General features: G+C 33.7%; 1 protein-coding gene and 2 pseudogenes across 1 annotated transcript; 1 reads left to right on the top strand and 2 right to left on the bottom strand.

Annotated features, from left to right (window-relative positions):
• Window positions 1-9406: 9406 nt before the first annotated feature.
• LOC120115506 lies at window positions 9407-13089 on the bottom strand (annotated as a pseudogene).
• Window positions 13090-13148: 59 nt separating this feature from the next.
• On the bottom strand, window positions 13149-15323 carry LOC120115425 (probable signal peptidase complex subunit 2). The gene is made up of 5 exons (XM_039136149.1): window positions 15183-15323; window positions 14920-15071; window positions 14011-14092; window positions 13508-13650; window positions 13149-13418 (listed from the first exon to the last, which is right to left on the bottom strand). The coding sequence occupies exons 1-5, from the start codon at window positions 15282-15284 to the stop codon at window positions 13322-13324; spliced, it is 576 nt and encodes a 191-aa protein (XP_038992080.1). The 5' UTR covers window positions 15285-15323; the 3' UTR covers window positions 13149-13321.
• A 1117-nt stretch (window positions 15324-16440) lies between these two features.
• LOC120115388 lies at window positions 16441-18763 on the top strand (annotated as a pseudogene).
• The last annotated feature ends 8998 nt before the right edge of the window (window positions 18764-27761 follow it).

Raw genomic sequence — 27761 nt, 5'->3', positions numbered from 1 at the left:
CCATCATATCTGACAGGGATCCAAGGTTCACATCCAGATTTTGGAATTCTTTGCATAGAGCTTTGGGTACTCGATTGAGTTTCAGTACAACTTTTCATCCACAGACGGATGGTCAGTCTTAGCGGACTATCCATATATTGGAGGATATGCTGAGGGCGTGTGTGATTGATTTCGATGGATCTTGGGAAAAGTATTTTTCTCTAGTAGAATTTGCTTACAACAACATCTATCAATCGAGCATCAAGATGGCTCCATACGAAGCTTTATACGGAAGAAAATGTCATACACTATTAAATTGGTTCGAGTTAAAAGATCAGAATCTGGTTGGCCCTGATTTATTGAAAGAGGTTGAGGATAAAGTGAGGATAATTCAAGATAATATCAAGATAACAGCTGATCGTCAGAAGTCTTATGCAGATTTGAAGCGAAGAGAGATTGAGTTCCATGAAGGTGATAAAGTTTTTCTTAAAGTATCACCTTGGAAAAAGATATTGCGCTTTGGGCGTAAAGGAAAATTAAGTCCAAGATTCATTGGACCTTATGAGATCTTAAAGAGAGTGGGACCGGTGGCGTATCAGCTAGCATTACCTCCAGAATTAGACAAAGTTCACAATGTTTTTCATGTGTCGATGCTTAGAAAGTATCGATCAGATCCTTCACATGTAATTACACCGGAGGAAATTGAGATTCAACCAAATTTATCATACGAAGATGAGTCAGTAAATATTTTAGCACATGAAGTCAAAGAACTAAGAAATAATATGATTCCATTGGTAAAAGTTCTTTGGCGGAACGATAAAGTTGAGGAAGCAACTTGAGAACGAGAAGAAGACGTGAAGAAACAATTTCCTCATCTATTTAATTCAAGTATGTAGATACGTAGAGAAAATTCGAGGATGAATTTTCTTTAAGGGGGAAGAATTATAATATCCCAAATTTTGTCTAGCGACTAAAGTGTAAGTTTTGAAAGTTTAGTGGCTAAAGTATAAACTTTGAAAAGTTTAAGGACCAAAATTATAATTTTTAAAAGTTATATATTTTAGCCTGTAAATAAATAGTTTGGATTAAAACAGAGATTTTAGTGGGAAATCATATTTTGGTACAGGAATTTTGTTAAAAGCTATAAAGCAGTAAAGTTCGGTATTGAAATAGAATATTCGGACCGGATTAGAATTTTACGAAAATTTAAAGGATGTTATAAAATGATAGGAAATATTATTTTAATATTTTATATCAGAGAAATTTGGCTCAGAAATGTGCAATTTTTCAGATTTGACGGAAACTGTGGAATTGAGTGACTAAAATGCAATTTTTGAAAAGTTCATGGAAAATTTAGTAAGTCAAAGTCAAATTAGTTCATCTTTGACTGTGGAAATGATAAGGTTGGGTGACTTGGTATTAATGTAAATATCAAGTTCATTAAGGGTAAATTAGGAAATATATTTTAATTTTAAAGGTAAATTGGTAATTTAGCATTTAATGAATTAAAAATTCATTAAATTATAATGAAAGATAAAGAATGATTGAGGATATTTCTTCATCTTCAGCTGAAAGTTGTGGGTTTCTCTCAAAGGTAAGAAAAAATTTTCTTTTCCATTTTTGAGCAATTTTCTTTGGATTTTGAGTTGTCGTAAAATAGAAAATTGTTCTGTATGAAGTTCTATATCATTTGGTACCAAAATTTCATGGTGAAGATAAATGTATGATGACCTTTTATGATTTGGGGTTATGAAGAGTTTAGTGATTTTAAAGAATTGGTTGTAAGAATTGATGAATAACCTAAGGATGCAAAATAAGGAAAGCAGTTTAGATTTTTGAATCTGGCAGTGAGTTTGAAACTTCACCAGAAATTATATAAAAATGATTTCGAGGTTATTTTTATATATTGTGTTCTTATATCAATATAGTTTCATTTGAAATAAATGGGGATCAATTTCAAGGTATATACAAAAAGATATTGATTTTTAACCGAGGAAAGATCAGAAAGCGGGGCAGCAGTTTCTGCACAAAACAGATTCTGTAGGTTAACTTTGAAAATTTAACATAAATTGTACAAAATGAACTAAAAGGAGTTCTTTATATGGATAGATTCGTATTCGAGTTTAGTTTTTATAGGAAGAAACATAATTAAATTCCAGTGTGTGTATAAATACAGAATATTGATTCTTTAAAGGTAGTGCGAGTTGTCTGATTTTGGAAATTATTTTTGAAATGTATTTATGTTAGTACAATACTAATATATGTACCGATATGAATTTATGATTTTGTGCAGATCTTGATTTAATCTGTGTTCAAAGAAAAATCTTTTGGAATTATAAAGTGTCAAGGTGAGTGCAATACATGCATGACATTGTACATAGATGTTTTATACATCATTAGGAAGACTTGTGATAAATCTGCCTTGTTTTATCAGCATGAAATTTTGACATGAATGTTATTTTGGGTATGAACTGCCCTAAGGTTTGTTTCATGGTTATATGTTGCCATGGATGATTTAATTCATGACTAAATGCCCAAGTATGATATTGAGGTTCAATGGTATTAATGGCATGCCATAGAGTCTAGCAGTTGTGAAAATTTAAGTAGTACTAATGTGTATAGTGAAGACACATAGTACAAGTTAGGTGGGAAACACCCAACCTCAGCACTATGGTGCAATTTATTAGGTGAGCATGGCTCAACCTTAGCGTTATTACGCAATTTTTAACTCCTATACTGGGTTCCTCATTGATTAATAAATTGGGCTATAGTTATTGATTTAATTATTATATTTATAACATGTCATGTTGATTTTGGCAGGTAAGAAAATCTTATGGTATTTGATGATGGAATTCAAATTTTATGCATGAAAAGATTATTTATTATTTTTAAATTGCCTCACTAAGTATATACTTAGCGTGTGATGATTTTCACTCGTAGGTAAACATCAGGAGTAGAAGTAAGGAGTATTGAGCAATCTCAAGCATCGAGGAGTATAATACAATATCAGTAAGACATCCTTTGATGTAATTCTGACTTATTTAGTGGCATGTACTTATAAATGTTCTAGTTGCTTTGTTAACTATTTTGGAAATAGTTGTAATGGCTAAACTAAATTGTTTTACTTTATTTCATCATGGATGATATTATTTAGTATTACTTTTATAAATGGACATATTTGATATTTAAATATTATAACAAATTATGTGATTTATTATTTTATATTTTCTATTATAATTGAAAAAAAAATCAAGTCACTTTTGAATTGGGAAATGTTTTAAGTAAATCCATGGTTTTCAGAACCGGACCGGTTAGCGAACTGGTCATGCTACCGGTTCACTGGTTCAACCGGTCGAACCGATCCGACCGGTCGGAAGAACCGGAAGACGTCATAATTTTTTTAAAAAATTAAATAAAAATACCAAAAATATTTAATAAAAAATAATTTTTTATATCACAAGTCATATTCAAAGCAAGTCATAACATATATAAGTTAAAAACCATAAAATCAAGTGAAACAAAATGATTCAAATTAACTACAACATAATATTTAAGGTAAAACATATTAAATAATAAATATAATTATATAACTATAATTAAAAAATAAATTTTGGGTTAAAAAATCATAACAAAATGATATTGTTTGGTTTATTTTTTTTAAAAACAATACCACATGGCTAAGAAACATAGAAGAGCATACCAAAAGTCTAAAGAGTAAAAATATGAGAACAAAACAATCTCACATTACTAAGAAACATAGAAGCGCATCACAACTAACTTCTATAAATAATAGAAGTAATTTGGCATTCAAAATCATGGAGCCTTGTGGTGAGCATTGAGTGAATTATTCTTTCACTTCAATCAAGCTCGAATTTTAGGCTTCAATCGAGCTTTTAAATTTTTTTTGAGTTCAAGCATTTTTGAGTTCAAGTTTCAATATTATATTTCGAGTTTGAGTTGAACTTGATAATTTTTAGCTTGTGAGTTTAAGTTGAGTTGAGCTTACTTTTAAAGTTTTCAAGTTCGAGTCGAGCTTAGCAATACTCGAGTTCGACTTGGCTCGTTTAACAAACGACGTTGTTTGGTTTAATTTTTTTTAAAAAAAAAAATCCCATTTTTTCCCGATTTTTTTCCAATTTTTTCCGGTTTTCAGCCGGTCCGGTTCGAACGGTTCAGCGGTTCTGGCCGGTTCACTAATAGCGGTTTAACCGGTTTAGATTGAACCGGACTAAGCAACGGTTCCCGGTTGAACCAGCCGGTCCGGTTTTCAAAACAGAGAGTAAATCATGTGACATCTATAACTTGTATTGGTATAAGTATAGGTCGTAGGTGTTACATTTAAAATAAAATATTTTTTAAAATAACTCGAATATGAAAAGATGTGTGAGTTTAATTATATCTAAATCTTCTAAAAAAAACATGGGAGTCTTTTTTTCTTAAGTTATTGATATTTTAAGTCATAATAACATGTATGTTTTTGTGTTACAAAGAATATTCAAATAAAAACTAACATGTGTTTTTTTGGTATATTTACAAGATAATAATTATTCAAACTAACTAATGATAGTATAAACTATATCACTAACCACTTAATTATTTAGCCTTTTTAGTTTTACTATTGATCTCTCAATTTTATCAATTAGATCATTTAACTATTTAATTGTATTCAATCAAGTCACTTATCATGAACATCTAACAGAAATATTGATGTGACAGCTAATAAAATCAGTATAATTATGTATTTAGTCCTCAATACTTATAAATTCTATCAATTTGGTCTAAAAAATTAATTCAATAAATTTAAATCTACCAATCAGATGGTGAAGCTTTTTGTATATTTACAAGATAATAATTATTCAAACTAACTAATGATAGTATAAACTATATCACTAACAACTTAATTATTTAGCCCTTTTAGTTTTACTATTGATCTTTCAATTTTATCAATCAGACTATTAACTATTTAATTGTATTCAATCAAGTCACTTTCTATTAATATTTAATGGAAATGTTGATGTGACAGCTAATAAAATCGGTATAATTATATGTTTAGTCCTCAATACTTATATATTCTATCATTTTGGTCCAAAAAAATTTAATTCAATAAATTTAATCTACCAATCAAATGGTGAACCAGGAAAGGTTTGCACACACCTTACCACTGAGCCAACCTCCATGTTTGTGTTATTATTTACACAGTATAATATATATGTTAGTTAATACCAGAAAAAAAATATGCACATGGTGAGAATTGAACTTAGAAATATATATATATATATATATATTATAAATTGGTTTATACAATATTAAAATAAAAATTAAATTTAAGATTTAAGATTTATATATTTTTAAAATAAATTTAACATATATATGTTAACTTAATTAATGATTTATTTTATTAAAAATAAAATATATGAATTATTTATATTTCAATTAATTTTTATTAGATTATGTAGTTTAAAATGTGTAATTTGGAATTGATTTTAGTTAAACTACATAATCTGATAAAAAAATTAAGTAAAATATAAATTATTCAAAAAAATTAATAAAAAATAAAATCATTAATTAAATCAAAAAGATATAATTTGAAATTATATATAATCCTTGAATTATAAATGTGAAAAAATATAAAATTATTTTAAAAATATATAAATTTTTAATTTAATTTTTATTGTAATATTGCATAAACCAATTTGTAATATATATAAAAACTCTAGGTTCAATTCACATCACGGGTATATTTTTTTCTGTAATTAATTAAAATATATATGGTACTGTGTAAATAATAACACAAATTTGGAATTTGGCTAGTGGTGACACGTGTCACTATCTGGTTGAAAGTTAATTAAATAAATTTAAATTATAGAAAAATGCTTAATCAAATGGTGACATGTGTCAACATCTAATTGGTGGATTACATTTATTGAATTAAATTTATTTTAGGACCAAATTGATAGAATGTATAAGTATTGAGGACTAAATTTATAATTATATCGATTTTATTAACTTCCACACCAGCATTTCCATAAGATATTAACAGCAAGTAGTTTAATTAAATATAATTAAATAATTAAGTGGTCTGATTGACAAAATTAAAATATCGATGGTAAAATTAAAGAACTATATAGTTAATTGGTTAATGGTATAGTTTATCCTTAATGATAATATACATGTAAAAGATAATAAATGGACGGACTTAAATCGGGTTGTCTTCATATTTAGATTAATGCATATTTAATTTATTTTAATTTAGAATCTCTTTTAGATTATTTTACTTAATTTTTTTCTTTTAAAATTATGTAAAAAATAAATCTCGAATTAGATGATAGAGATACCAAAAATCATGAAATTTAGGATATATATATTCATATAGGAAGAGGAAAAGGTTGTTTGAGACCGTAAATAAAAATGAAACATGGTAAATGATCTTAGTGGTGAAAAAATATTGTTCTTTTTATATATCTGAAGTTTGAGCAGTCATGTTTCTAAACTCTAAAGTTTAGTATTATCAATGATTAATTTTTTTTAATAAATATTACCTTATAATTATTTTAAATTATTAAAAAAATGAATCTTAATAATATCTTTTGTTACACCCATCACGTATTTGTTTGATCAAACAACCAATATGAATCACTATATATTCGAATCTAATAAAAATTTTTCAAAATTTGAATTATAATAATCCCACGGTGTATTCATTGAATCTCGATTCTCAAATCCCAAATCATACAATTTTGTAATTTTGGTACCAACAAGTGTCTGACCAACGGCAGATGAACCCACTAGCAATGGAAGATGACCACAAAATGGAAAGTAGGGATTCCATTGTTGCATCGCCAGGTGTGTGATCATAAAATGGTTTCTCAAAACCTAAAACGCAACATGTTGAAACAACCTTTGAGACAATGGAATGAAGATTTTGGACATTTTTTGCAAATTGGGTCCCTTGTGATGAGCCTGCAATGGCATTTGGACCACCAACACTTTTGGTCTGACCCGGATTGGATTATCTTCCATAATCTTGCCTAAGATAACAATGGAGGAACCCTTTAATCAAATATGATGTGTATTGATGATGTTAACGTGGATATAATAAAATATTAATATTTTAATGTTATGACATGAATTTTAAGTAAAAAATTAAAATAGTTGTACTCGCGACACGACAAATCATGATTGGTTATACTGTTGAAATGTAAGTAGCCGTGTTCGAGTCCTGGTGAGGCTCGACATCGGTTCGTGACCAACGACCATCGGTAACAGATATTAACTCGGAATGAGGATCGCTTTACCACCAAAGCACCAAAACTAAAACAATTGTTGTTAAGGCGGATACAAGATTTTAGATTATGATATGTAAATTTAATAACTTATATAATAAATTTAAGAATATAAAATCACTTTATTTAGTTTTGATCACCAAATTAGTTTTAAATCATACATAATACTATTTTTTGTTTCATTTTGGTCATTCGCCGTTAAAAATTTAACAGAAATGCCGACATGACTTTTTAAAAAAATTCAATGATGACGTGACACTATATTATGTCGACACATCAACATCACCATTAATCTTTCAATGACGACGGACCGAAATGAAACCAAAATATATTATTATATATGATTTTAAAGTAAAAAAATAGTCGAATGACCAAAACAAAATAAAAAGTGATAATTGGATAAACATGTAATTTACCCTAAAAAGTACAAAATAAATACCTACGAAAGTTTGGAATTTTCAGGGGTTTGGCCGCCTAATTCCGTAACAATTAGTAATATATTAAACTTGACCTTACGTGTAGGCTATCAAAAGCTGGAGGAGATAGTTTAGGCAAGGAAGCTATTGTATGTCGTATAAATCTACCTACATTGTTATCGGCGGGAAACACTCTTCCTGAGAATGAAAAAGAAAAATGTCATATAAGGCAGCATCTGAGAACAAAACAACGAAGATGGAGCAAAACTACATACACCATCGTCAACGCATTTGTAGACGTTGTCTATCAAAGGCAATAGCCTTCGCATGTTTCCTAATTCTTGAATCCTGAGATCTACATCATCCATCGTCAAACAATCTCTATCTCGAGATACACTTTTTATGTCGCCAGCAACACCCTTTCTATCATTCGGATATTCGAATAAAGCCCCGAATCTACGAGAAACACAAATGACTCCAACCACCATCACTTGTAACAAAAAGTAAACGGATAGTGACGTGATTATTACATTGTTAATTGAGTGGTTTGATAAAGATGCGAAAACGGATGATGAATATTGCTTGTCGTTGAAGAATCAAACCTAGATAATTTTAGACTCGATCAAAGAACGAGTGGGAAAGAATGAAAAGTTATGGGCGACAGTAAAGAATGTAGGTATTTGGATTAGGGTTGCTGGAAATTGAGACAAAGAAATAAATATTAAGACAATGAAAAATAAGGATAATAAAAATGGATAAAATAAATATAAAAATAGATAAAAATAAAAGAGAGATATGTAATGAAAATATTAAACTTAACTAATGGAGGTGGGCGGTAATAATGGAGGAAAATGAATAATGGATATATGGAAGAGAAGATAGATGGATAAATGTTCTATAAAACCCTTTTAATCGTAATGAAAAGATAAACTTGATAATACGACTCTAATCAACCCTCCTAATCGCAATGAAAAGATAAGTCAGAGTGTGAAAATCTCTCTCTCAATAATTTGAAAAGAACTCAATGAACCTTCTTTATATGGGGTGAAGGAGTCCTTATTATACTATGACTAATACTTGAAAATAATAATAATAATAATAATAACAATAACAATACTATCCTAATTCCTAATAACAATAGATTAAAAATAATTATTTTAACTCTATCTTAATTCCTAATAAAATAATAAATATAATTCTAAAAGATAATGCATCATCCTATATTAAATTATATTATAAATAATCAATAAAAATATTGAAAATTTATAATATTTACAAAACCTCGCATTAACCATGTATATGATTTTCCGCATGCGTTGTCTTAAGTAAAATGAACATATTTTGAGTTCCCGATATCGTTGATGCAATTCAAGAACCGTTGGAAAGCTAAGAGACAACAGATCGTAACACCAGATGACATGTTGACCAAATAACATCAGGATCCCATTCAAAAAGCAGTTGTAAGTCTGCTGCTCTGCTATTCTTGTTTTCCAATGTTTTTTCGTGTGGATTATTTAAAAGCGTTAATCTATTTTATTTTGATGTGAGTCTTGCGATGCATGTATCAGATTCGATTGTAACTTTTTGATATATGATGTCCCAATTGTAACCTTTTAGACTTCAGATTTGCAAGAACAAGGACAGGTTGCAGTATTCAAAAATTAAAGTTTCACAACTAACAAACATCTGACTTCGAAATAAAACAAAAGAAATGAAGAGACATGGGAATTAAGTTGAAGAAATGCCATGAATTTCACCATCTTGGACTGCATTCTTAGACTGAATTTTGCCTTCATTATCCATATACAGGTCATGGTTCTTGAGTTGCAACACAGAGATAACTTGGAGACGATCGGCTACCGCTCTTTTCTGAGAAAGAAACTATTGAGACATACGCTTCATCGTTGGCCGGAACTTTGGGTTCGACCTTAAGCAAGCAAAGGCAATTGTTGAAGCAAATACAATATCCTTTGCCACTCTTTGATCGCTCGGAAGTGATAGGCGTGGATCTAATATATCACTCAACATTATATTATTGGAAGATAATGTTGAGAGTGATGCCAAGAGTTCACCAGGATCCTTTCCCATTAGTGTTTCAAGTGCCAATACTCCAAAGCTATACACATCACACTTTTCAATTACATCCATAACCATGATATAAGCAAGCTCTGCATTCGCAAGAACTTCAACGCTTGATAAGACAGTTAAAATAAGAGAAAAAAACAAGTAAACACAAAGCATGGAAACTTTACATGGTGCAACATATCCGTATGTACCAACAAGCATTGTTCGATTGGATGAATCATGATCGAGGAGTCTAGCGGTGCCGAAATCCGAGACATGAACCTCAAAATTTGAGTTCAATAAAATATTGTTGCTCGATATGTCTCGATGAACAATCGGTGGGAGGCAATCATGATGCAGCTAAGATAAAGCGTCCACTATATCTTTGATTACATTTACTCTTTTGATCCAATCCATCTCCACTGCTTCCGCATCGTCTATGAAAACAGAAAACAAGCTCCCTCGGGGCATGTATTCATAGATCAGAAACATGCAGTGATTGTGGAGACAAAATCCATGAAGTTTCACGATGTTCTTGTGTCATACCTCAGATAACATTTTCGCCTCGTTTTTTAAACTCCTAACAAAAGCTGGGACCTCTGCTTCTCTTCGGTGAAGTTTCTTTAAGGCAACATCTTTCCACTCCTTAACTGTGCTCTATAAACACTACCATAACTGCCGGTGCCGATACAAAATCAAATATCAAAGACATTTGTCGCCTCAATGATGTCCTCGAATGCAATTCTTCCATCAAAGTTCTAGATGGAGAATAAATCTCCATTTTTTGTGACATTTGGCTCAAGGGTGTTGTTTTTGGCTCTATATTTGTGCCAGAATAAAAATCCTACAGAAAAAATGGCTAGAACGCCGACAACCGGAACAATGATTTTCAGTATGCTGCTTGTTGATGTATTTGAAATGGAAGAAGGGAAGCATTGAGGGAAGCCTGTGACATTTCCACATAAATGCTTGTTGCCCCAAAACGAGTCAGGCCCAAATGAATTATTCATGTGATTCGGAATAGGATCCTCCAGGGAATTATATGATAGATCGACCTTATCCATAGACCACAAAGATTCAGGAATCATACCTGTTATATTATTGTGGCTAAAATCCAAAACATGCCAGTAAGTCCAGATACCATGCTGTAGCGGTATTTGTCCTCTGATGAAATTATGGCTTAGATTAAGAGTACGAGCACAGCCGAAGATCTCAAAGGGTATGCTTCCATTAATATGATTGTTACTCAAAGACAGCTCTTGAAAAGTCCTACAATCCCCAGTTCGAGATGGAATAGGTCCAATCAACTTGTTATTGGAGAGGTCAAGGTGCCTTAAAGCTTTCAGATTCCCCATTTCTTGTGGCAAGGTACCTTCTAAAAGATTGGAGTCAAGGTACAATCGATTCAATCTAAATAAATTAGATAGTGATGAAGGAATCAAACCACTGAGCTTGTTTTTACTTATATTCAATTTAGACAAATTCTTCACATTTCCAATTTCACAAGGTATTGGACCTTGTAGAAGATTTGAATTGAGATACAATTGGCTCAATCCTGATAAATTAGTTATTGATGACGGGGTCAAATCTATGATTTGGTTAGAAGTAAAACTCAAAATTTCCAAATTGATTAAGCCACCCAAAGTAGGAGGAATTGTCCCACTGAAAAGGTTACGGGATAGGTCCAACCGTTTCAAATTGGTTAGATTACCCAAAGTATAAGGGATGGGACCACTAATGTTGCAGCTCAGCATTTGTAGGGACATCAAACTCTTCAAGTTTCCCCAATCTAGGGGGATAGAACCCTCAAAAGAGTTATAAGGTTGAGGTGTTTCAAACGAGCAAGTTTTGCAAGGGATTGAGGTAACTCACCTGTTAGATAATTGTGAGAAAGATCGAGGTACTCGAGTGATGACAAATCACCTATTTGAGAAGGCGTTCTTCAATTAATCTTACACCAAGAAAGATCAAGATGAACAAGGTTCGGGAAGCAAGAGAAATTCAATTTCTCAGATTTCACCTAAGCTTGTTTGCCACATAGATAATTATGATCAATGCGGTTGACGCTTCCAGCTTCATTGCATGATATACTTGACCATTCGCAACGTTTTGTAGTGTCGTTGCTAAACCAACTCCACCAACCAGTACGGAGGAGAGCTTCTGCTTCCATCTCTAGAGACAAAGCCGTGGCCGACATGATCAAACCATCAGCCAGAGTTGAAACATAGCCAAGCCCAACACTGATCAAGACATAAGAACTGTATGAGCTTGTTTTCTGTAGGTTTTGACGATTGCATATATTAGTGATTTTGCAGGCTAACTATCCAATTTAAACTTTTTATTGCTTTGGAAGTCAAAAGTCTTCCCTTCTTTGTTTTCGTTTCAGCTCAATCGTTACGGCTTGCTAGCCATGAGTGGACGCACTGACCCATGCGGAAACCCGTAATGTACTACCACACTGACACAGTCGGCCGATGTTGAGTTCACTTTGCAAAGTACACTGCACCAGAAGCAGGAGATCTACAGACATTTGCTGGACTAGGAAAATTGAATTATTTTTTTATATAATGCTTAAACAATCATATCCCTAAATTTTTGAAGGGTAAACTATACATTTAGCATTTAAACTATCAATTTTAATCTATTTTAGTACCTAAATTTTTTATTTTTTTCAAAATCATACCTACTATTTAGTATTTGTTTCATTTTAATACACATCTTTAAAAATTTAATGTGTTTAGTACCTAAACTATCAGTTTTGATCCATTTTAGTAACTAAACTTTCAATTTTTTTTTCAAAACTTAACTTTAAGTTTTTAACTAGATACTAAAATGAAACAAAAATTAAATGTCAGGTATAATTTTAAAAAATTTGAAGCTTAGATACTAAAATAGACCAAAACTGATAGTTTAGACAATAAACACGTAATTTACCCATTTTTAGATTGAAAGATAATTCACATTTAAATGCACACGAACCATCATCATTTCTTAGATTACAATAGTAATCATATGCTAACTGAATTAAGACTCGGTTTATAAACTAATTTATAAACTTGGCAAGTTATACAAGTATAAATCAACACAAACACAATTATGGCCTGAGATATAAATAAACCAATTTAATCATGGTAAAGTGACCAAAACCAAAATTTGACCAAAGAAAAATATATAGCACAACCAATAAGGCAAGCAAATCAATAAATAATGCCGTAGGAAACATGGCAATGGGAAAGAGCTAACCCGACATACAGGCTGGAAACCAAGGGAAGCGACAATCCGCAATTTGAAATGCAAAGCTGGTCCTAGCACCAATTAAGCTAGGAATATTAAGATAGATGAAAGCTACATGGAAATTATCATCAGTTATTATATAAGCCATAGCCAACTAAGCCACAAAATTTAATAAAACTAAAGATGCTAATTCTTTTTTCATTAACAGGAACCCATTGTTCGTTAAATGATGAAAATTGCCTTCTAATCCTCGGGCAAAGTTCATTTAGTTTAAAATCCTCAAAAGCAAGACCAATAATTCTGGTGAACCTATCAGATTAAGGCTTAGCATCTAGTTATCTAAGATCACTTCTTTTTCTTTGGTTCTGCTGCATACTCATTTATTAGTGTTTCAACATCTTTCCAGAATAGTCCCTCCACTAATACTCCGTCCTTGGTAAACCTGCAATATTTTTACAGGTTAGAAATGCAAATGGATGGAAGGTGTGCGAATGGGATAGGAGAGAGCCAAATAAGGGGGTAGTGAGCTACCATTGGGTAACACTTTTGGTCAACTCGACTGGTTTCCCTGCAGATATGGACTTGGGATCCGCACTGGCTATGGTAAGGGTATAAAGATCAGAGAATCTAGGCAACTTTGAAGAGACAACCAAACCAGTGCTAGTGACAGATCCCTGAAAACAATAAATCAGCACTTAGATGTAGAAAACTCCTTTTCCTTCAATCTTATTTACGTTGCAAATGCTTTTTCAACATTCTAATGGAAACTTGGACAGTGTGCTAGATGACAATGAATGTGTATTAAAATGTGCCATCATGCATTCATACTAATATAAAAGAGAAGAGTTTGATGGTGATATCATGAATCAGTAGCCATGCATATATTGCGGAAATTTCAACATCACAGGCTTAAACATGCAAAGAGCGATGTCCAAACTTATCATACATGAACATAAACTCCGCTTAAAGAAAAAGTAATCAACACGTCGCACAACATATAAGGAAACATTTAATTATAATGCATGAGAACTTACAGCAGGAGGATATGTAAAGAGAATGGCATTCTTTTCCTTTGTGTATATGATCAGCTGGAGTACTCCATTGAAGACTATATATTTGCCAGAGTCAAGGATCAAAGAAACATGAAAGTACCATAAAAGATTACATTTCTTTATTTGCCAAAAAAAATCAGGGGAAAGGCAGAAACTACGCTAACACCATCTAGTTGATAGTAGTAGATACATTCCAATCAATTGTGTTCCGGTTTAAGCTTTAGAAACTAAGAAAAAAAATATTATCATTGTTTTGGCCTCTCTTCACAAGTAACAAAGAAGCCAAATGTTGAAGCAAGGTCAGATGAAGGACAAGAGTTTTTCCTCTTAATCATTTAAAAAGTAACAAATAGATGGGAATTTCAACAGAATTTAGTTCATAAACAAAGTTTTCATATGATCATATGGCACACAAAAATAAAATATATTTAGTTATCTAACACTCAGTCTAGTTGCTGCTTTCAATGCTCAGTTTTACATCTAGAAGTAAAAAACAAAAAGCCCAATTGGTAACAAAAGCTGCATATTTTTACATAATCAAAATTTGAAAATTATTTATTTTTTAATAATAAAGTATCTAAATCCTAATTTCACTTTCATAAAAATAATTATGCTTAGATTTGTATTATATTTATAAAACACGACCATATAACTACTTGTTTCTATTAAATAGCCAAAATTAACAGTCAAATAGATCCTAATTTAGATTCTATCCAGTTTATCAACACGCTTTCATATATATATATAAAGAAATTCAAATAGATCCTAATTTAGATTCTATCCAGTTTATCAACACGCTTTCATATATATATAAAGAAATTCAATCCAAATTTTAAAACATTTCTAAATAACAATTAATCTAGAAATTACAACAGTGACGAAAAAGGATATAATACGATGCAACCGATGAGGAAATCACGGTTTTCGGGGAACTTCTTTTTGTAAAATTGAGCAACAAGAGCGATTACAATAGTCATAGTTCCAATCAATAATCTGCCATTGCTCATCCTCACATCTTCAACATATCCACGACTCTTAACAATCTATTTAAAATAAAGAGAGAGAAATAATAACTCAGAAATTGAACTGTAATTGTGAAAATGAAAGGATCTAGGGTTGTTTTGATTCGTTTTATTTTTCAATTTTCTTTTTACCTCGGAGACGGATTCATCGAGGAGATGCTTGATGGAGCTGTGATCTAAGAGATTCGTCTTTTTCGCATTTTTATTTCCCGTTTCTGCCTTCTTTTCTTGCATGTTTGTTTATGAAGAAATGGAGCTGTTGATTTTCTGAGAGACTGGATGACACTGCCAAACAATCCAAGTCAAGGGTTTTTTATTAGTAGTCTTCCGAAGTGCCTAAACGTCGTCGTTTAGAAATTTGGGCCTTTTATAATATTAAATCTCCTTTATTGAAATTTTATTTCAGCTAAGAAAGTAGAAAAAAAGTTCTTTTTGCTGAAATTTATAATTTAATTAAAGGCCTGATGGTAAAAAAAATATGCATGATCGGGTTGAATTTTTTGCCAACACAAACTCAATCAAAAAATTATATTTGATTCAATCCGATCCATTCTACTTTTATGGTAAAGTTTTATATCTCACCTAATTTGATATATATATATATATTAGGGTAAATAAAAAACTAATTAAAAATAATAATATAGAGAAAAACTTTTGTAATTAACTATGAAAATATAGGTGATAATTATAATATCATCTTAGGTTGATGAAATATTTTTACCTTAAATTTGAATCTAAATTAATCATATCTTTTGGAGGGGAATTATTGTAATTATTTAAAAAAAATAAAAGTAAATACAACCCAATCATATTATATCAAAAGATATAAAATTCAAATCAAATATCCATCCTAAATTTAAAAAATTCCTTAAAGTTAATCATTTTTTCTAAAAGTTTAAATTCTATGATTAAACACAATGTAGGAAATAATACTCGAAGTGTTTTCTAATATATAATTACACATATTATGATATCATTGAAAAAAATGGTTAAGGATCCTCTACATCTGTCCATCAAAAGGAGACGCGCTTCTTCATGATCTTAGAGTAAAAGTACTCAATGCACAAAGGAGATGAAGGATTGAATTTAGAGAAAAGGAGAGGCTTAAAATTATGATGACGGCCATGTTCAGTTAAAATACAATTCCTCTTCCACGTATCGAAATGGGTAGAGCCTAGAGGAATTTTGTTCTAACTTATACTGTTATACAGTTATACCTAGTGAAAACTCTGTAAAATTATGTCCAATGGTTTTAGGTGGTTTTTCTATGAACATCTTTATCTTACCATGTATAGAAGGACGAACCATTGAATGACATACGTTCTTGTCTTCATCCTCTTGCCTATATAAGTCACAAATCCCCAGGAACATAATCTTGCGTCTGTAAAAAATGGCTGCAAGTCTTGCATATGCACCCATCTTCCTTGTAATTCTAGTAGTCTTGTATAGATTATTAAGAAGGCAAAAGAAAAAACCAGAAGGAAAAGCTGAAACCGAGCTTCCTCCTGGATCAATGGGGTGGCCTTCTATAGGAGAAACTCTCCAGCTCTATTCTCAAGATCCCAATGTGTTCTTTTCTTCTAGAGAGAAAAGGTTTTCAAAAATCTCTTCGTTTTGCTGCTTCTTTTCTTTGTTTTCTGTGCTTAATTACATGGCGGTGGTTCAGGCATGGAGAGATTTTCAAAAGGCATTTACTAGGCTGCCCTTCCGTCTTATTGGCTAGCCCCGAGGCTGCTCGGTTTGTGTTGGTAACAAAAGCTCAGTTGTTGAAGCCGACGTACCCCAGCAGCATGGAGCGTCTTATTGGTCCAGCGGCGTTGTTTTTTCACCAAGGAGAACACCACACTCGTCTCTGGAAGCTGGTTCAGGCCTCATTGTCTATCGAGGCTAATCGGAACATGGTGCCGGATATCGATGCCGTAGTAGCCTCGGCCATGGATTCTTGGCATGGGGGGCATGTCGTTAACACCTTTCATGAAATGAAAAAGGTCTGTTCGGTTCAATGCCGTCGTCAAACAAATGATTGGCATTAATCAATGTTGAAAAGTTGTGTTCATGTTTGTCAAAATATTCTTTAAAGAAATTTCCACCACACATATTATTAAGCCTCTGTACAAACGTATATATACAAGGAGAAACTCATTCTAACAAATCCATAACAGCTAAACTAATTCTACCAGAATTATAACAACTAATTCTAACTGCCAACTCTAACAATGTTATCTGTCTGCAAATAATTGCAGATTTCTTTCGATGTCGGTATGCTTATGATTTTTGGCCGTCTCGAAGCTCGATATAGAGAGGAGCTGAAGGAGAATTACTTCATGGTCGACAATGGCTACAATTCCTTCCCTATAAACATCCCTGGAACTCCATACAGAAAGGCATTACAGGTAATTAGCAACCCCATATTTGTTGACTCCTCGAATTCTTTCGTATTTCCTGTAATAAAAAATAACTCCCTGCAGGCAAGGAAGAGGCTAAGCAAGATATTGAGTGATATCATAAGTGAAACGAAGGAGAAAAAGTTGCTCGAAAGGGATCTGGTGGGGTCGGCTGTCTATTGAATTTCAAGGATGAAAAAGGTGAAGTCTTGACCGATGATCAAATGGCCGATAACATCATTAGAACTTTTTTCGCCGCTCAGGACACCACGGCTAGTGTTATGACATGGATTGTCAAGTACCTCCATGACAATCCCAAACTTCTGGAAGCAGTCAAGGTACTGCTGGAACTCTCGATTAAGCAAAATTTGATTCGATTCGAAAAATGACTCTAGTTTTATACCTTCATTGATTCGACTTGATCAAATACTCAACTCTACATTGATTGTCTTTGTGATTGAAACTAATGAGTGAGGCCTGTGTTTGTAGGCTGAACACAAGTCAATTGAGAGATTGATCGAAGAAACCGATCAGCAGTTGAGTTGGTCACACAAGGAACATGCCAATTACTCACAAGGTTGTACTAGAGACACTGAGAATGGCAAGCATCATATCCTTCACTTTTAGAGAAGCAGTTGCTGATGTGGAATACAAAGTTTACCTTATTCCGAAAGGTTGGAAAGTGATGCCTCTGTTCAGAAACATTCATCACAATCCCGAGTTCTTCGCCGATCCCCGGGAATTCGATCCATCGAGGTTCGAGGTATGAACAGACACTTAAAGTTGTTTCTTCTGGTTGCAGTACATCAGATTAGTTATTCTCATTGTTTGTTGCAGGTTGTCCCAAAACCCAACACGTTCATGCCATTCGGCAGTGGAGTGCATGCCTGCCCTGGAAACGAGCTTGCGAAGTTGGAGATGCTCATAGTGGCACACCACTTGGTTTCCAACTTCAGGTATGTTGTTTGAAAATCAAAGTGCAAATAAGGTCACTAAATTCATGAAAATGATGGGAAAAAAAGACGATGACAAATCGAATTGTATATATCTTTAGTGTTAGAAGAGGACTTATTTAGTGTTGCACTGAGAGATTTGATGGACGTGTTCACCTCTTGAAAACTTGAAATTCTCTATAATTTACATGTTTTTTTATGTTTTTTATTAGTAATTTGTTTGCCTATCATTAAATTTTATAAATTTATCTCTTAATATTTAATACTATGTCCATCGTCGAATTATTGGATTTTGCAGAGTGGGATTGAGTATAGGCCATTTCCAGTTCCTGTGAAGGGACTCCCCACCAGGTTTTGGAAAGAAACGACAACATAGATAAGACAATAATGCAATGCTCCCATACAGTAAAATTACCCATTAACTATATTCTCATGGTATTCTCTTCACATATTGCAAACATAATGTTATAGATTAGAAATGGCCAAAGATCTTTGCGGAGATAACGATGATAATAATGAATGTTAATAGATTTTTTTTGATAAACTATTTCAGATATTTACTAAATTATAAGATTGTTTATTTTAATTGTCTTGTGAACTTTATCAATAAGATAATTTAATTATTTATATAATATCAATTAAATCATTTATTATTGAATGTTAACAGAAATATTAATGTATTAGTTAAGGAAATTTTTAATTACATATTTGATTCTAATTTTAACTTAATTTAATAAATCTAATCATTCAAAATAAATAATGGCATATTGGTAAAACATAAAAGCACACAAATCATTGAGTTGACAACATGTTTTATTGACGATTATGGTGCTACAAACTCATGTTTACTAGTTTGGACAATCTATAATATACGATAAAAATGTTGAGCGATGTTAATTCAATAGACACCTCGAGAAAGCAACATAGTAACTTATACTCTTGTTAAATTTACACTAGATATCTGGCTTTAGTGACTAAATCACTTAACAAAGATTTTTTGCATACACAAGTACTCGATGAAAAACTTTTTTTATGTTTTTAGTGTTAGATATCTTTAGTGTTAAGGAATGTTTCGCTGTTTTTGCGTGCTTGTTGAAGATCGATGAAGCCTTGGTGTTATGTAGTGTTTTTTCAGGTTTGGTGTATCTGGGTCTCGCTATGGTTCGGACACTTCATTTCGATGTTTGTTTCGTTTTTAGTTCAGGTTCGGTAGTCTAATCAGTTCTTATTTCTATATGCTAATTGGAGTGTATAGGTGTTTGTGTGAGTGTTCTTGTAGTTTGGGGTATGCCATGCTGGATGTATATGTTTGTCCTTGTATTTGTTCCCTTCCACCTCTTGGTTCACTCTTTTTCCTCCATTTAGAATTAGGGAGGTTTTTTAATGAGGGTGTCGCAATCGTCTTTCGGTTGTGCCCGGGATTGGGCTTCGACTTAGAAAAATGTGGATTGGAGTCGCCACCGATCATTTATTTAAAAATAAATGGGTTGATCGGATACCCTATTTCTTACCTGATCTGCGTCTTACCAGAAATATCTCGGGCTCGGGAGTCGGTTACGGTTAAGAAAGGATTAGCACCCTTGAACCGCCCTTTCGGTACTACGTAATTTCCAGTTGTCTTAATTAAGAAAAATAACAAGTTAAATTAAAAGGTAAAGTTTCGATCCTAATTACTTACCCTTGATTGATTTGAAAATATCCTTTAAAAAAATCGAGAAATGTGTTAGATAAACAAGGTAAAGAAAACAAATAAGATACAAGGGAAAAAATAAAATAAATAAAATAAGTAAGTAAGATAAGACAAAAAATAGTAAAGTAATAATTATATATAGTAATATTAGATTTATAAGTAAAATATTAAAGAAATATATATATATATAATAATAAAATATAGTAAAAAAATAAATGAAAATAATTTAATATATATATATACATATAATAATAATAACATGAATAATAAAAATAAATGAATAAAATATCTATATAATAAATAAATGGACTAATATAGATTTTTAAAAAGCTCTTCCCCTCCTTTAACCGTAAATCAAACCGGTTTTTAAAAATAAGCCTCGGGGTAGATCTAGGTTCGAAACTTCGAAACCCCACCCATTTTGGTCATCGGCGCAACCCACGTTTTGGGTTATTCAAACCAAATCTCAAGAAAAATAACGTGTACATGCAAAAGAAAAAAAAAGAAATTGCAACCTTTTATTTCCTTTTCGAATCCTTTACAATAGTTTTGCCTTTGTATCTTTCCGTGCTTTCTTCTATGTTTTGTGTGTAAATCGTGTGTTACAATGGTGAGTTACAATGGCTATTTATAGTGTTTGTGGATCCTATCTTTAGGAATTTAAATCTTAGTAGAACTCTATCCTATTTTTAGGAGTTTGAATCATAGCAAAATTTTATCCTATTTTTAGGAGTTTGAATCCTAGTAGGACGAAAATGTGTGTTGACAGCTGCCCCTCTTTGCCCATAGTCGTGTAACGGGGATAGGGCAAAGATTAAAAGACACACTTTTCGTTCAGTGGAGTTGAAAATTAACTCTGATGTTTCAATAACTCCCTGTCGAATTGAGTTACGGATGACTCCTCCATCGTGAAGTCGAGTTCATCTTGAAATGATATGAAATTGAAGCCGTAGTTCGGAATTTGAATCAGCACGTGGCTTCCCGTTACCCTTCGGTCTTCTTCTCAGTTTAAAGACCTTGGATCGGAATCGAACTCAGAAATCTTCATTGACAGATAGCTTTTTCTTGACTTAAGCTATGTTGTTTGAAAATGGTTGCTTGTCACTAAGGCACGGCTAACCCAGGTCATCTTCTCGACTTGAAAACCTCGACTGCAACCGGAAAGTAGTGCGATTGATGTGTCATTGAGCTGAATGGAGTCGAACTCGACAATTTTGATGGCAGATAATCCTTCTTTGAGTTGGATATCCTTCGTCGTGAAGTTGAAATCCAAGTAAGTAGCATTGTTCCGAGTCCAATATCCTCTGTCGTGAAGTTGAAATTGGCTCTGGAATCGGGAAATTGTTTGTTGACAACCAACCGTCCCTTCGTTGTGAAGTTGAACTTGTGTTGTCTCGAGTCCAATATCCTTCGCTGTGAAGTTGAAATTGACTCTGAATGAAATTTTGTTGACAAGCAGCGGTCCCTTCGTCGTGGAGTTGAACTTGCGTTGTCTGGAGTCCAATATCCTTCGTTGTGAAGTTGAAATTGGCTCTGAGATTGGGAAGTTGTTTTTGACAAGCAGCGGTCCCTTCGTCGTGAAGTTGAACTTGCGTTGTCTAGAGTCCAATATCCTTCGTTGTGAAGTTGAAATTGGCTCTGAGATTGGGAAGTTGTTGTTGACAAACAGCGGTCCCTTCGTCATGAAGTTGAACTTGCGTTGTCTGAAGTCCAATATCCTTCGTTGTGAAGTTGAAATTGGATCTGAAATTGAGAAGTTGTTGTTGACAAGCAGCGGTCCCTTCGTCGTGAAGTTGAACTTGCGTTGTCTGGAGTCCAATATCCTTCGTTGTGAAGTTGAAATTGGCTCTGAAATTGAGAAGTTGTTTGTTGAAAACCAACTGTCCCTTCGTTGTGAAGTTGAACTTGTGTTGTCTCGAGTGTCACGATATCCTCCGTCGTGGAGTTGAAATCGCGGATGTTTGGCTTCGAGCTAGACATCCTTCGTCGTGAAGTTGAAATCTATTCTCGAGCAAATTGTGTCGTTTCAAGAGAAACTGTCTCAAGGAAGACAAAATTTGTTTGAAGGAAAACATATTCAAAGATTTCGTTAAATTGTTTTCAAAGTTTATGTTTGGAGAGAAACTGTCTCAAGGGAGACAAAATTCGTTTCAAGGGAAACTATCTCAAGCGAGATAAAATTCATTTCAATGGAAATGTTTTCAATGTTTATGTTTCAAGAGAAACTGTCTCAAGGGAGACAAAATTTTCTGTTTCGAGGGAAACTATCTCAAGAGAGAAAAAAAATCATTTCAAGGGAAATGTTTTCAATGTTTATGTTTCAAGAGAATCTGTCTCAAGGGAGACAAAATTTTCTGTTTCGAGGGAAACTATCTCAGGAGAGAAAAAATTAATTTCAAGGGAAATGTTTTCAAGAGAAACTGTCTCAAGGGAGACAAAATTTTCTGTTTCGAGGGAAACTATCTCAAGCAAGATAAAATCTTCTTTAAAAAAATAACCTTGAGTGAAATGAAATGCCTTCTTTCGAGTGAAAACGGTCTCAAGCGAGACAAATCTTGTTTTAAGAAAAATAATCTTGAGTGAAATAAATCTTCTTTCGAGAAAAACAGTCTCAAGTGAGACAAAGTATGTTTTAAGAAAAACAAATTTGAGTGAGATAATCATCTGCATTAAATGAGACTGTCTTAAGTGAGACAAAGTTTATATTGGAAATGTTGAATCTGAAGATGAATGTCGATCTTTCAATCTGTCGAGTTGGCTTTTAATCTCATCTTCTCCTGAAAGATCTGTAAAATGTATATGGATGTAACTATCCTGATGATGTATGCTTGATGTATGCCCAAATGAAATTTATTTGCTGTTGAATTTGCCCTCAAGGGAGGAAAAATCAAGGTTTTTATTGCTCATGATGATGAATTCAAAGATGCAAATTTCATGCGTCATGTATGTACGTGTTGATGTATATGTTGAGATGTGAGGGGAATGGCTGCGTGTGCAGTATTCATTCTGACTTAATTTGTCTTCATTTCCACCAGGGTGTACTCTTACAGACCTCAAGACAATTTTTCCTCCCCTTATCAAATTTTGCCCCAAAGATGGTTTCCTTTGCCTCTGTTTCGATCTTGAGCTTCGGAGTGATATTTGTTGAATTCCAAGATATGCTTCCAGAGAACTTATCTTGTTTGAAAATGCTTTTCTTCTTTCTAATTTTCAAAATTTTAAAAAATATCAAAAAGAACTTTTGAAAAAGTTACCTCTTTCTAGGTTTCACAATTGAAGCAAATCATAAAACATTAGTTCATTGGATATCAAAAGAATCAAACACTCTTTTAATCTTTGATAGCTGCAAATCTTTGACAAATATCAAGATCGAAAAGTTGGTCTAGAGGTGGGTTTGTTTCATCGATTTGGTTATCGTGAAGATCATGGCATGCCCCTCTTTCTTGATTTGGTATTTTGATCAGAGGCGAACAAAATGACACAACTAGCATAATCAATGACTAGACCTTTCAGAACACTTCTGTTTCAGTTCTCTGAAATCTTCCATTTTTTCAAGTTTCGTAAGCTCTTCTAACAAAGGTAGTGCAGAAATATCGGTCTAAAAAATGAAATTCTTGAGTGCTCGTGTGAATTTGACTATAACAGGTGTTTTTCAACTCCCTTAGTCTATTATTACCGAAAATTTCTTTTTAGATGAATTTGATTTATTTTGCCATTGTCTGGCTAGCCGAATCCATAAAGTCAGGGTGTTCAACCAATTGCTTTAGAGGGACAACTTATAATCACTTTTATCAGGTTTAACTGAAGGGTTCATCTCATCACAAAGTCTTTGACCTGACAAAAGCAGTGGAGCAAACACCGAATTGCCAAGTGTCCGAGCAATGTCATGATTTGAATGTAATCTATTCATAAAGCCAGGGCTTTCGAGTTTCCTCTATAACCAATTACCTTAGTGGAATAGCTCAGCTTTAGAGGGACAAATCACTGAAGGGTTCGTCTCATCACAAAGTCTTTGGCCTGACAAAAGCAGTGGAGCAAACACCGAATTGCCAAGTATCCGAGCAGTGTCATAGTTTGAACATAATCTATTCATAAAGCCAGGGCTTTCGATTTTCCTCTATAACCAATTGCCTTAGTGGAATAGCTCAGCTTTAGAGGGACAAATCACTGAAGGGTTCATCTCATCACAAAGTCTTTGGCCTGACAAAAGCAGTGGAGCAAACACCGAATTGCCAAGTGTCCGAGCAGTGTCATAGTTTGAACATAATCTATTCATAAAGCCAGGGCTTTCGAGTTTACTCTATAACCAATTGCCTTAGTGGAATAGCTCAGCTTTACGGATTTAATTTCTTAAGATTGTCAAGAAGAACCTGTTATAGTATAGGTGTTTTTGAAAGTCAAGGGATCTCATCTTTAGAGTTCAATTTCCAAACAACTGACCTAAACTAGATTTGCTTACTCGACTATTCCATCTGTGAAGATCATTATCATCCCTGAACATCATAAACAAGGGTATAAACCAATTAGTTTTGCAATCTCATGTGCTAGTTACCCTATTCTGTTGGCTCTTAATACGTGTCTGAATACCAAACCTTGGATGGACTCTTCATGAGAAGAGAAAACTTAGCTCGGTAAGAGAAAAATATGTAGTCTGATGTATCTTTTAAATTAGGACCAAGGGGTCTTTGTTTTGCAGGGTTCAATCTTGTCATTTGTCAAAGATTTACAACCTCAATTATTAAACAGTTTTTAATTGAGGTGATATTCAAGGAATTCAAGATTAAAATTTGCTCATCTCCTAAGAAGGAAGCATTTTATTTAAAATGTTTAAACGTCAAGTGACTTAAAATGTTCATGCATAAGAAGTACGAAAGAAAAACAAGTTCAAACAAGATGATATACTTGATAATGCAACAAAATTCCTAATGGATGCCCCATATGACTCTCGATCAGAATGCCCCATTACATATTGAAATTGAATGCCCCTGAATCGATCAGATCTTGGACCTTACGTTTCAATGCCCCACAATTCTCAGTGGTGTGCCCTGAGCTCCCAATATGATAGCTGTATACGGCGTTAATATCATGACCTTCAGGATATGGGGCCTCTCTAGGTTTGGATTGAACTAGAGTCACAAGATTTTTCTCAACTAGCGTTGGGAGTAACTCCTCATATGTCATTGGGATTGGACTGATGCAAATCTTTTTTTTCCTTGGTCCTCTCTGAGTTTGTTTAGAAGTAATAGACGGTACAACTACAACAGCTTTTGGACTTGAGACCGTAACACCTTTGTTGGCGTTGTAGGTACTGACATTGTTGATATCTCCCTCAATTTTTCCTTGTTTTATAGCTGGCTCGATCATCTTACCAGCCATAACTAGATCTGAGAAAGTTCTCGATGTAATTGCCACCAGGCGCCCGAAATAAGGTGCCTTCAGGGTCTGTAAAAACAGCTTTTTAGTTTCATTTTCATCCAAGGGTGGATGAACTTGGACAGGAAAATCCCTCCAATGCTGTGCGTATTGTCGGAAACTTTCATTGTGCTTTTTCTCCAGGCTTTGTAGCATAACTCGGTCTGGTCTCATATCGTTGATATGCTTGTATTGTTCCAAGAAAGACTTGGCTAAGTCTTTCCATGTCTTGATATGAGTTCGGCTGAGCTGCTTGTACCACCAGATAGCTGAACCGGACATGTTCTCATGGAAGCAGTGGATCAGGAGTTGGTCATTCCCTACATATCCTGTCATCTTCCGACAGAACATAGTGATATGGGCTGAAGGGCAGCTGTTCCCGTCGAACTTCTCAAACTCAGGAACTTTAAACTTTGGTGGAAGCACCAAATCTGGAACCAGACTCAGCTGCATTGCATCCACTCCATAATCATCATGGTCCCCTTGGACCATCTTCATTTGATCTTCTAACATCTTGATCTTCTTTTCCATCTTCTTTTCCTTATCCTCCTCGTCAAAATCCGGGACATGATAGTCTTCCGGATGAGTGTTGGTCGCGGATGCTTGTATATTTGCACCAGATATAGCTTTCCCCTTGATAGCATATGAGTCCTCTTATAATTCGGGTAAGATTTCAGGTGAGACAACCCCTTGTGGGGTAGGTGGTATAGTTACCTCTTCCGGTAAACCTGCCCCAAGCGCACTGGTCTGTTGTAAGCCAACTAACTTGGCAACGATCTGATCAACCAAATATTCTTGGTTCTTCATGATTGTATTTAGAGTACTCAGACTAATCTGGTTTATCTTATATTGAAGTTCTTTCTGCAATTTTGCCATGTTCTCCTCGATTTGAGCCATTCTGGCCTCCATTTGTTTTTTTCTTTTTCAAGCGGGTGTTATACGGATGATGCGTATTTAATGTCTGTAGTGGTAGACTTGGTGTTTTCTCTTTCGCTTTCTGAGACATGTTCTGTTTGTTAATACGAATGTAAAAACATGGAAAATATAGAAATAAACATGAGATATAGAATGCAAAATATGCAATGCATGATGTATGTAACTTAGAGGCACTGATCCAGAAAAAGTGTTCATTATTATAAATAATCTTTATTCAGGCAAAAATATATTATCTTGTAAGTGACATAAAAATAATCAAAGGTACACTCAGATTAAATCCTCTAAACCCCGAATAGCTTCTAGTAGATTGACAAGTCTTCTGCCTTCATCCGTTACTGGTTGAATACCTTGTCGAACCACTCCGGCTTCCCTTGCCAGGCCATGAAGATGACGGGCTGCCTTCTGTACTTGATCTAGGAAATCTCGGATGGTTGCGTCTCTGGCCAGTGTACTCTTGAAAGGCTGACTTTTGGTGTGCTTAACGTAGACTCGCCCTAGTTTGATGTTTTCACAGTGTAGCAGTGTTGTGTATTCTTCGATAGTAGGTACCATGTCCTCCCAGTTAAAAGTGAAACAACTGTATCCCGGGTTCCAGAATTGGACCATGGCTCTAATCAAGGGCTCATCAATCCTAACGTGAAGTAAAAGTGCAATGTCACCGTACCGTTGGCTGAACTTCTGTTTCCGATCATTCTTCCAGCTGTCCCAGATATCTCGAAGCTCCTGCACATTGTTCTGTTTTAGGCTGATAGATGCGTACCTAACCAGCTCTGACACATAGCTTTCTTGAAGGTTGTCTCCCTTTTCTTTCTGAGTCTTCTCGGACCATAGTCGTACCTCGGGGTTCTTAGTCTCTTGTATTACAACACCTTTGTCCATTAATTCAGATTATTTTGTGTAACAAACACATTTTTGGTGGATCAATACCTCTTTTAAATGATGCAGGTGATGAAAACAAAATAAAAGAGAACAAAAACAAAAAGAGTTAGTGAGGTAAATCAAAATAATAAAAATGAAAAATCTTACCCCACATAATATCTACCCCTCATGCTTATTATTCCTACCCGGACATGATCTCTATCCCGTAAGTTGGTTTTGAACAAGTCCTAACCGCATAAATTTCTAGTTCACATGCTTTGAACAGAAAGTAAAGCAGGAAATAATTCCGGTATCCTAGGGTTTGAAATGAGGTCTTGGGGTGGGCCCTAACTCCTTGTAGTCTCTGGGTTTAGGTTCTAAAAAAAAGGTACCCAAGTTCTCCTTGTTGGTGCCCCCTTGGGCTTACCAGACCCTTAGTCCTAAACCCATCACATGCTTGTGTGGACTAAGTTAAACT

This window comes from Hibiscus syriacus, unplaced genomic scaffold, assembly GCF_006381635.1.
Source record: "Hibiscus syriacus cultivar Baekdansim isolate YM2019G1 unplaced genomic scaffold, ASM638163v2 tig00110264_pilon, whole genome shotgun sequence".
In the NCBI taxonomy this organism is placed as follows: Eukaryota; Viridiplantae; Streptophyta; class Magnoliopsida; order Malvales; family Malvaceae; genus Hibiscus; species Hibiscus syriacus.
Note: the sequence above shows the minus strand (reverse complement) of the source record. Positions and strands in the feature narration are given on the sequence as shown.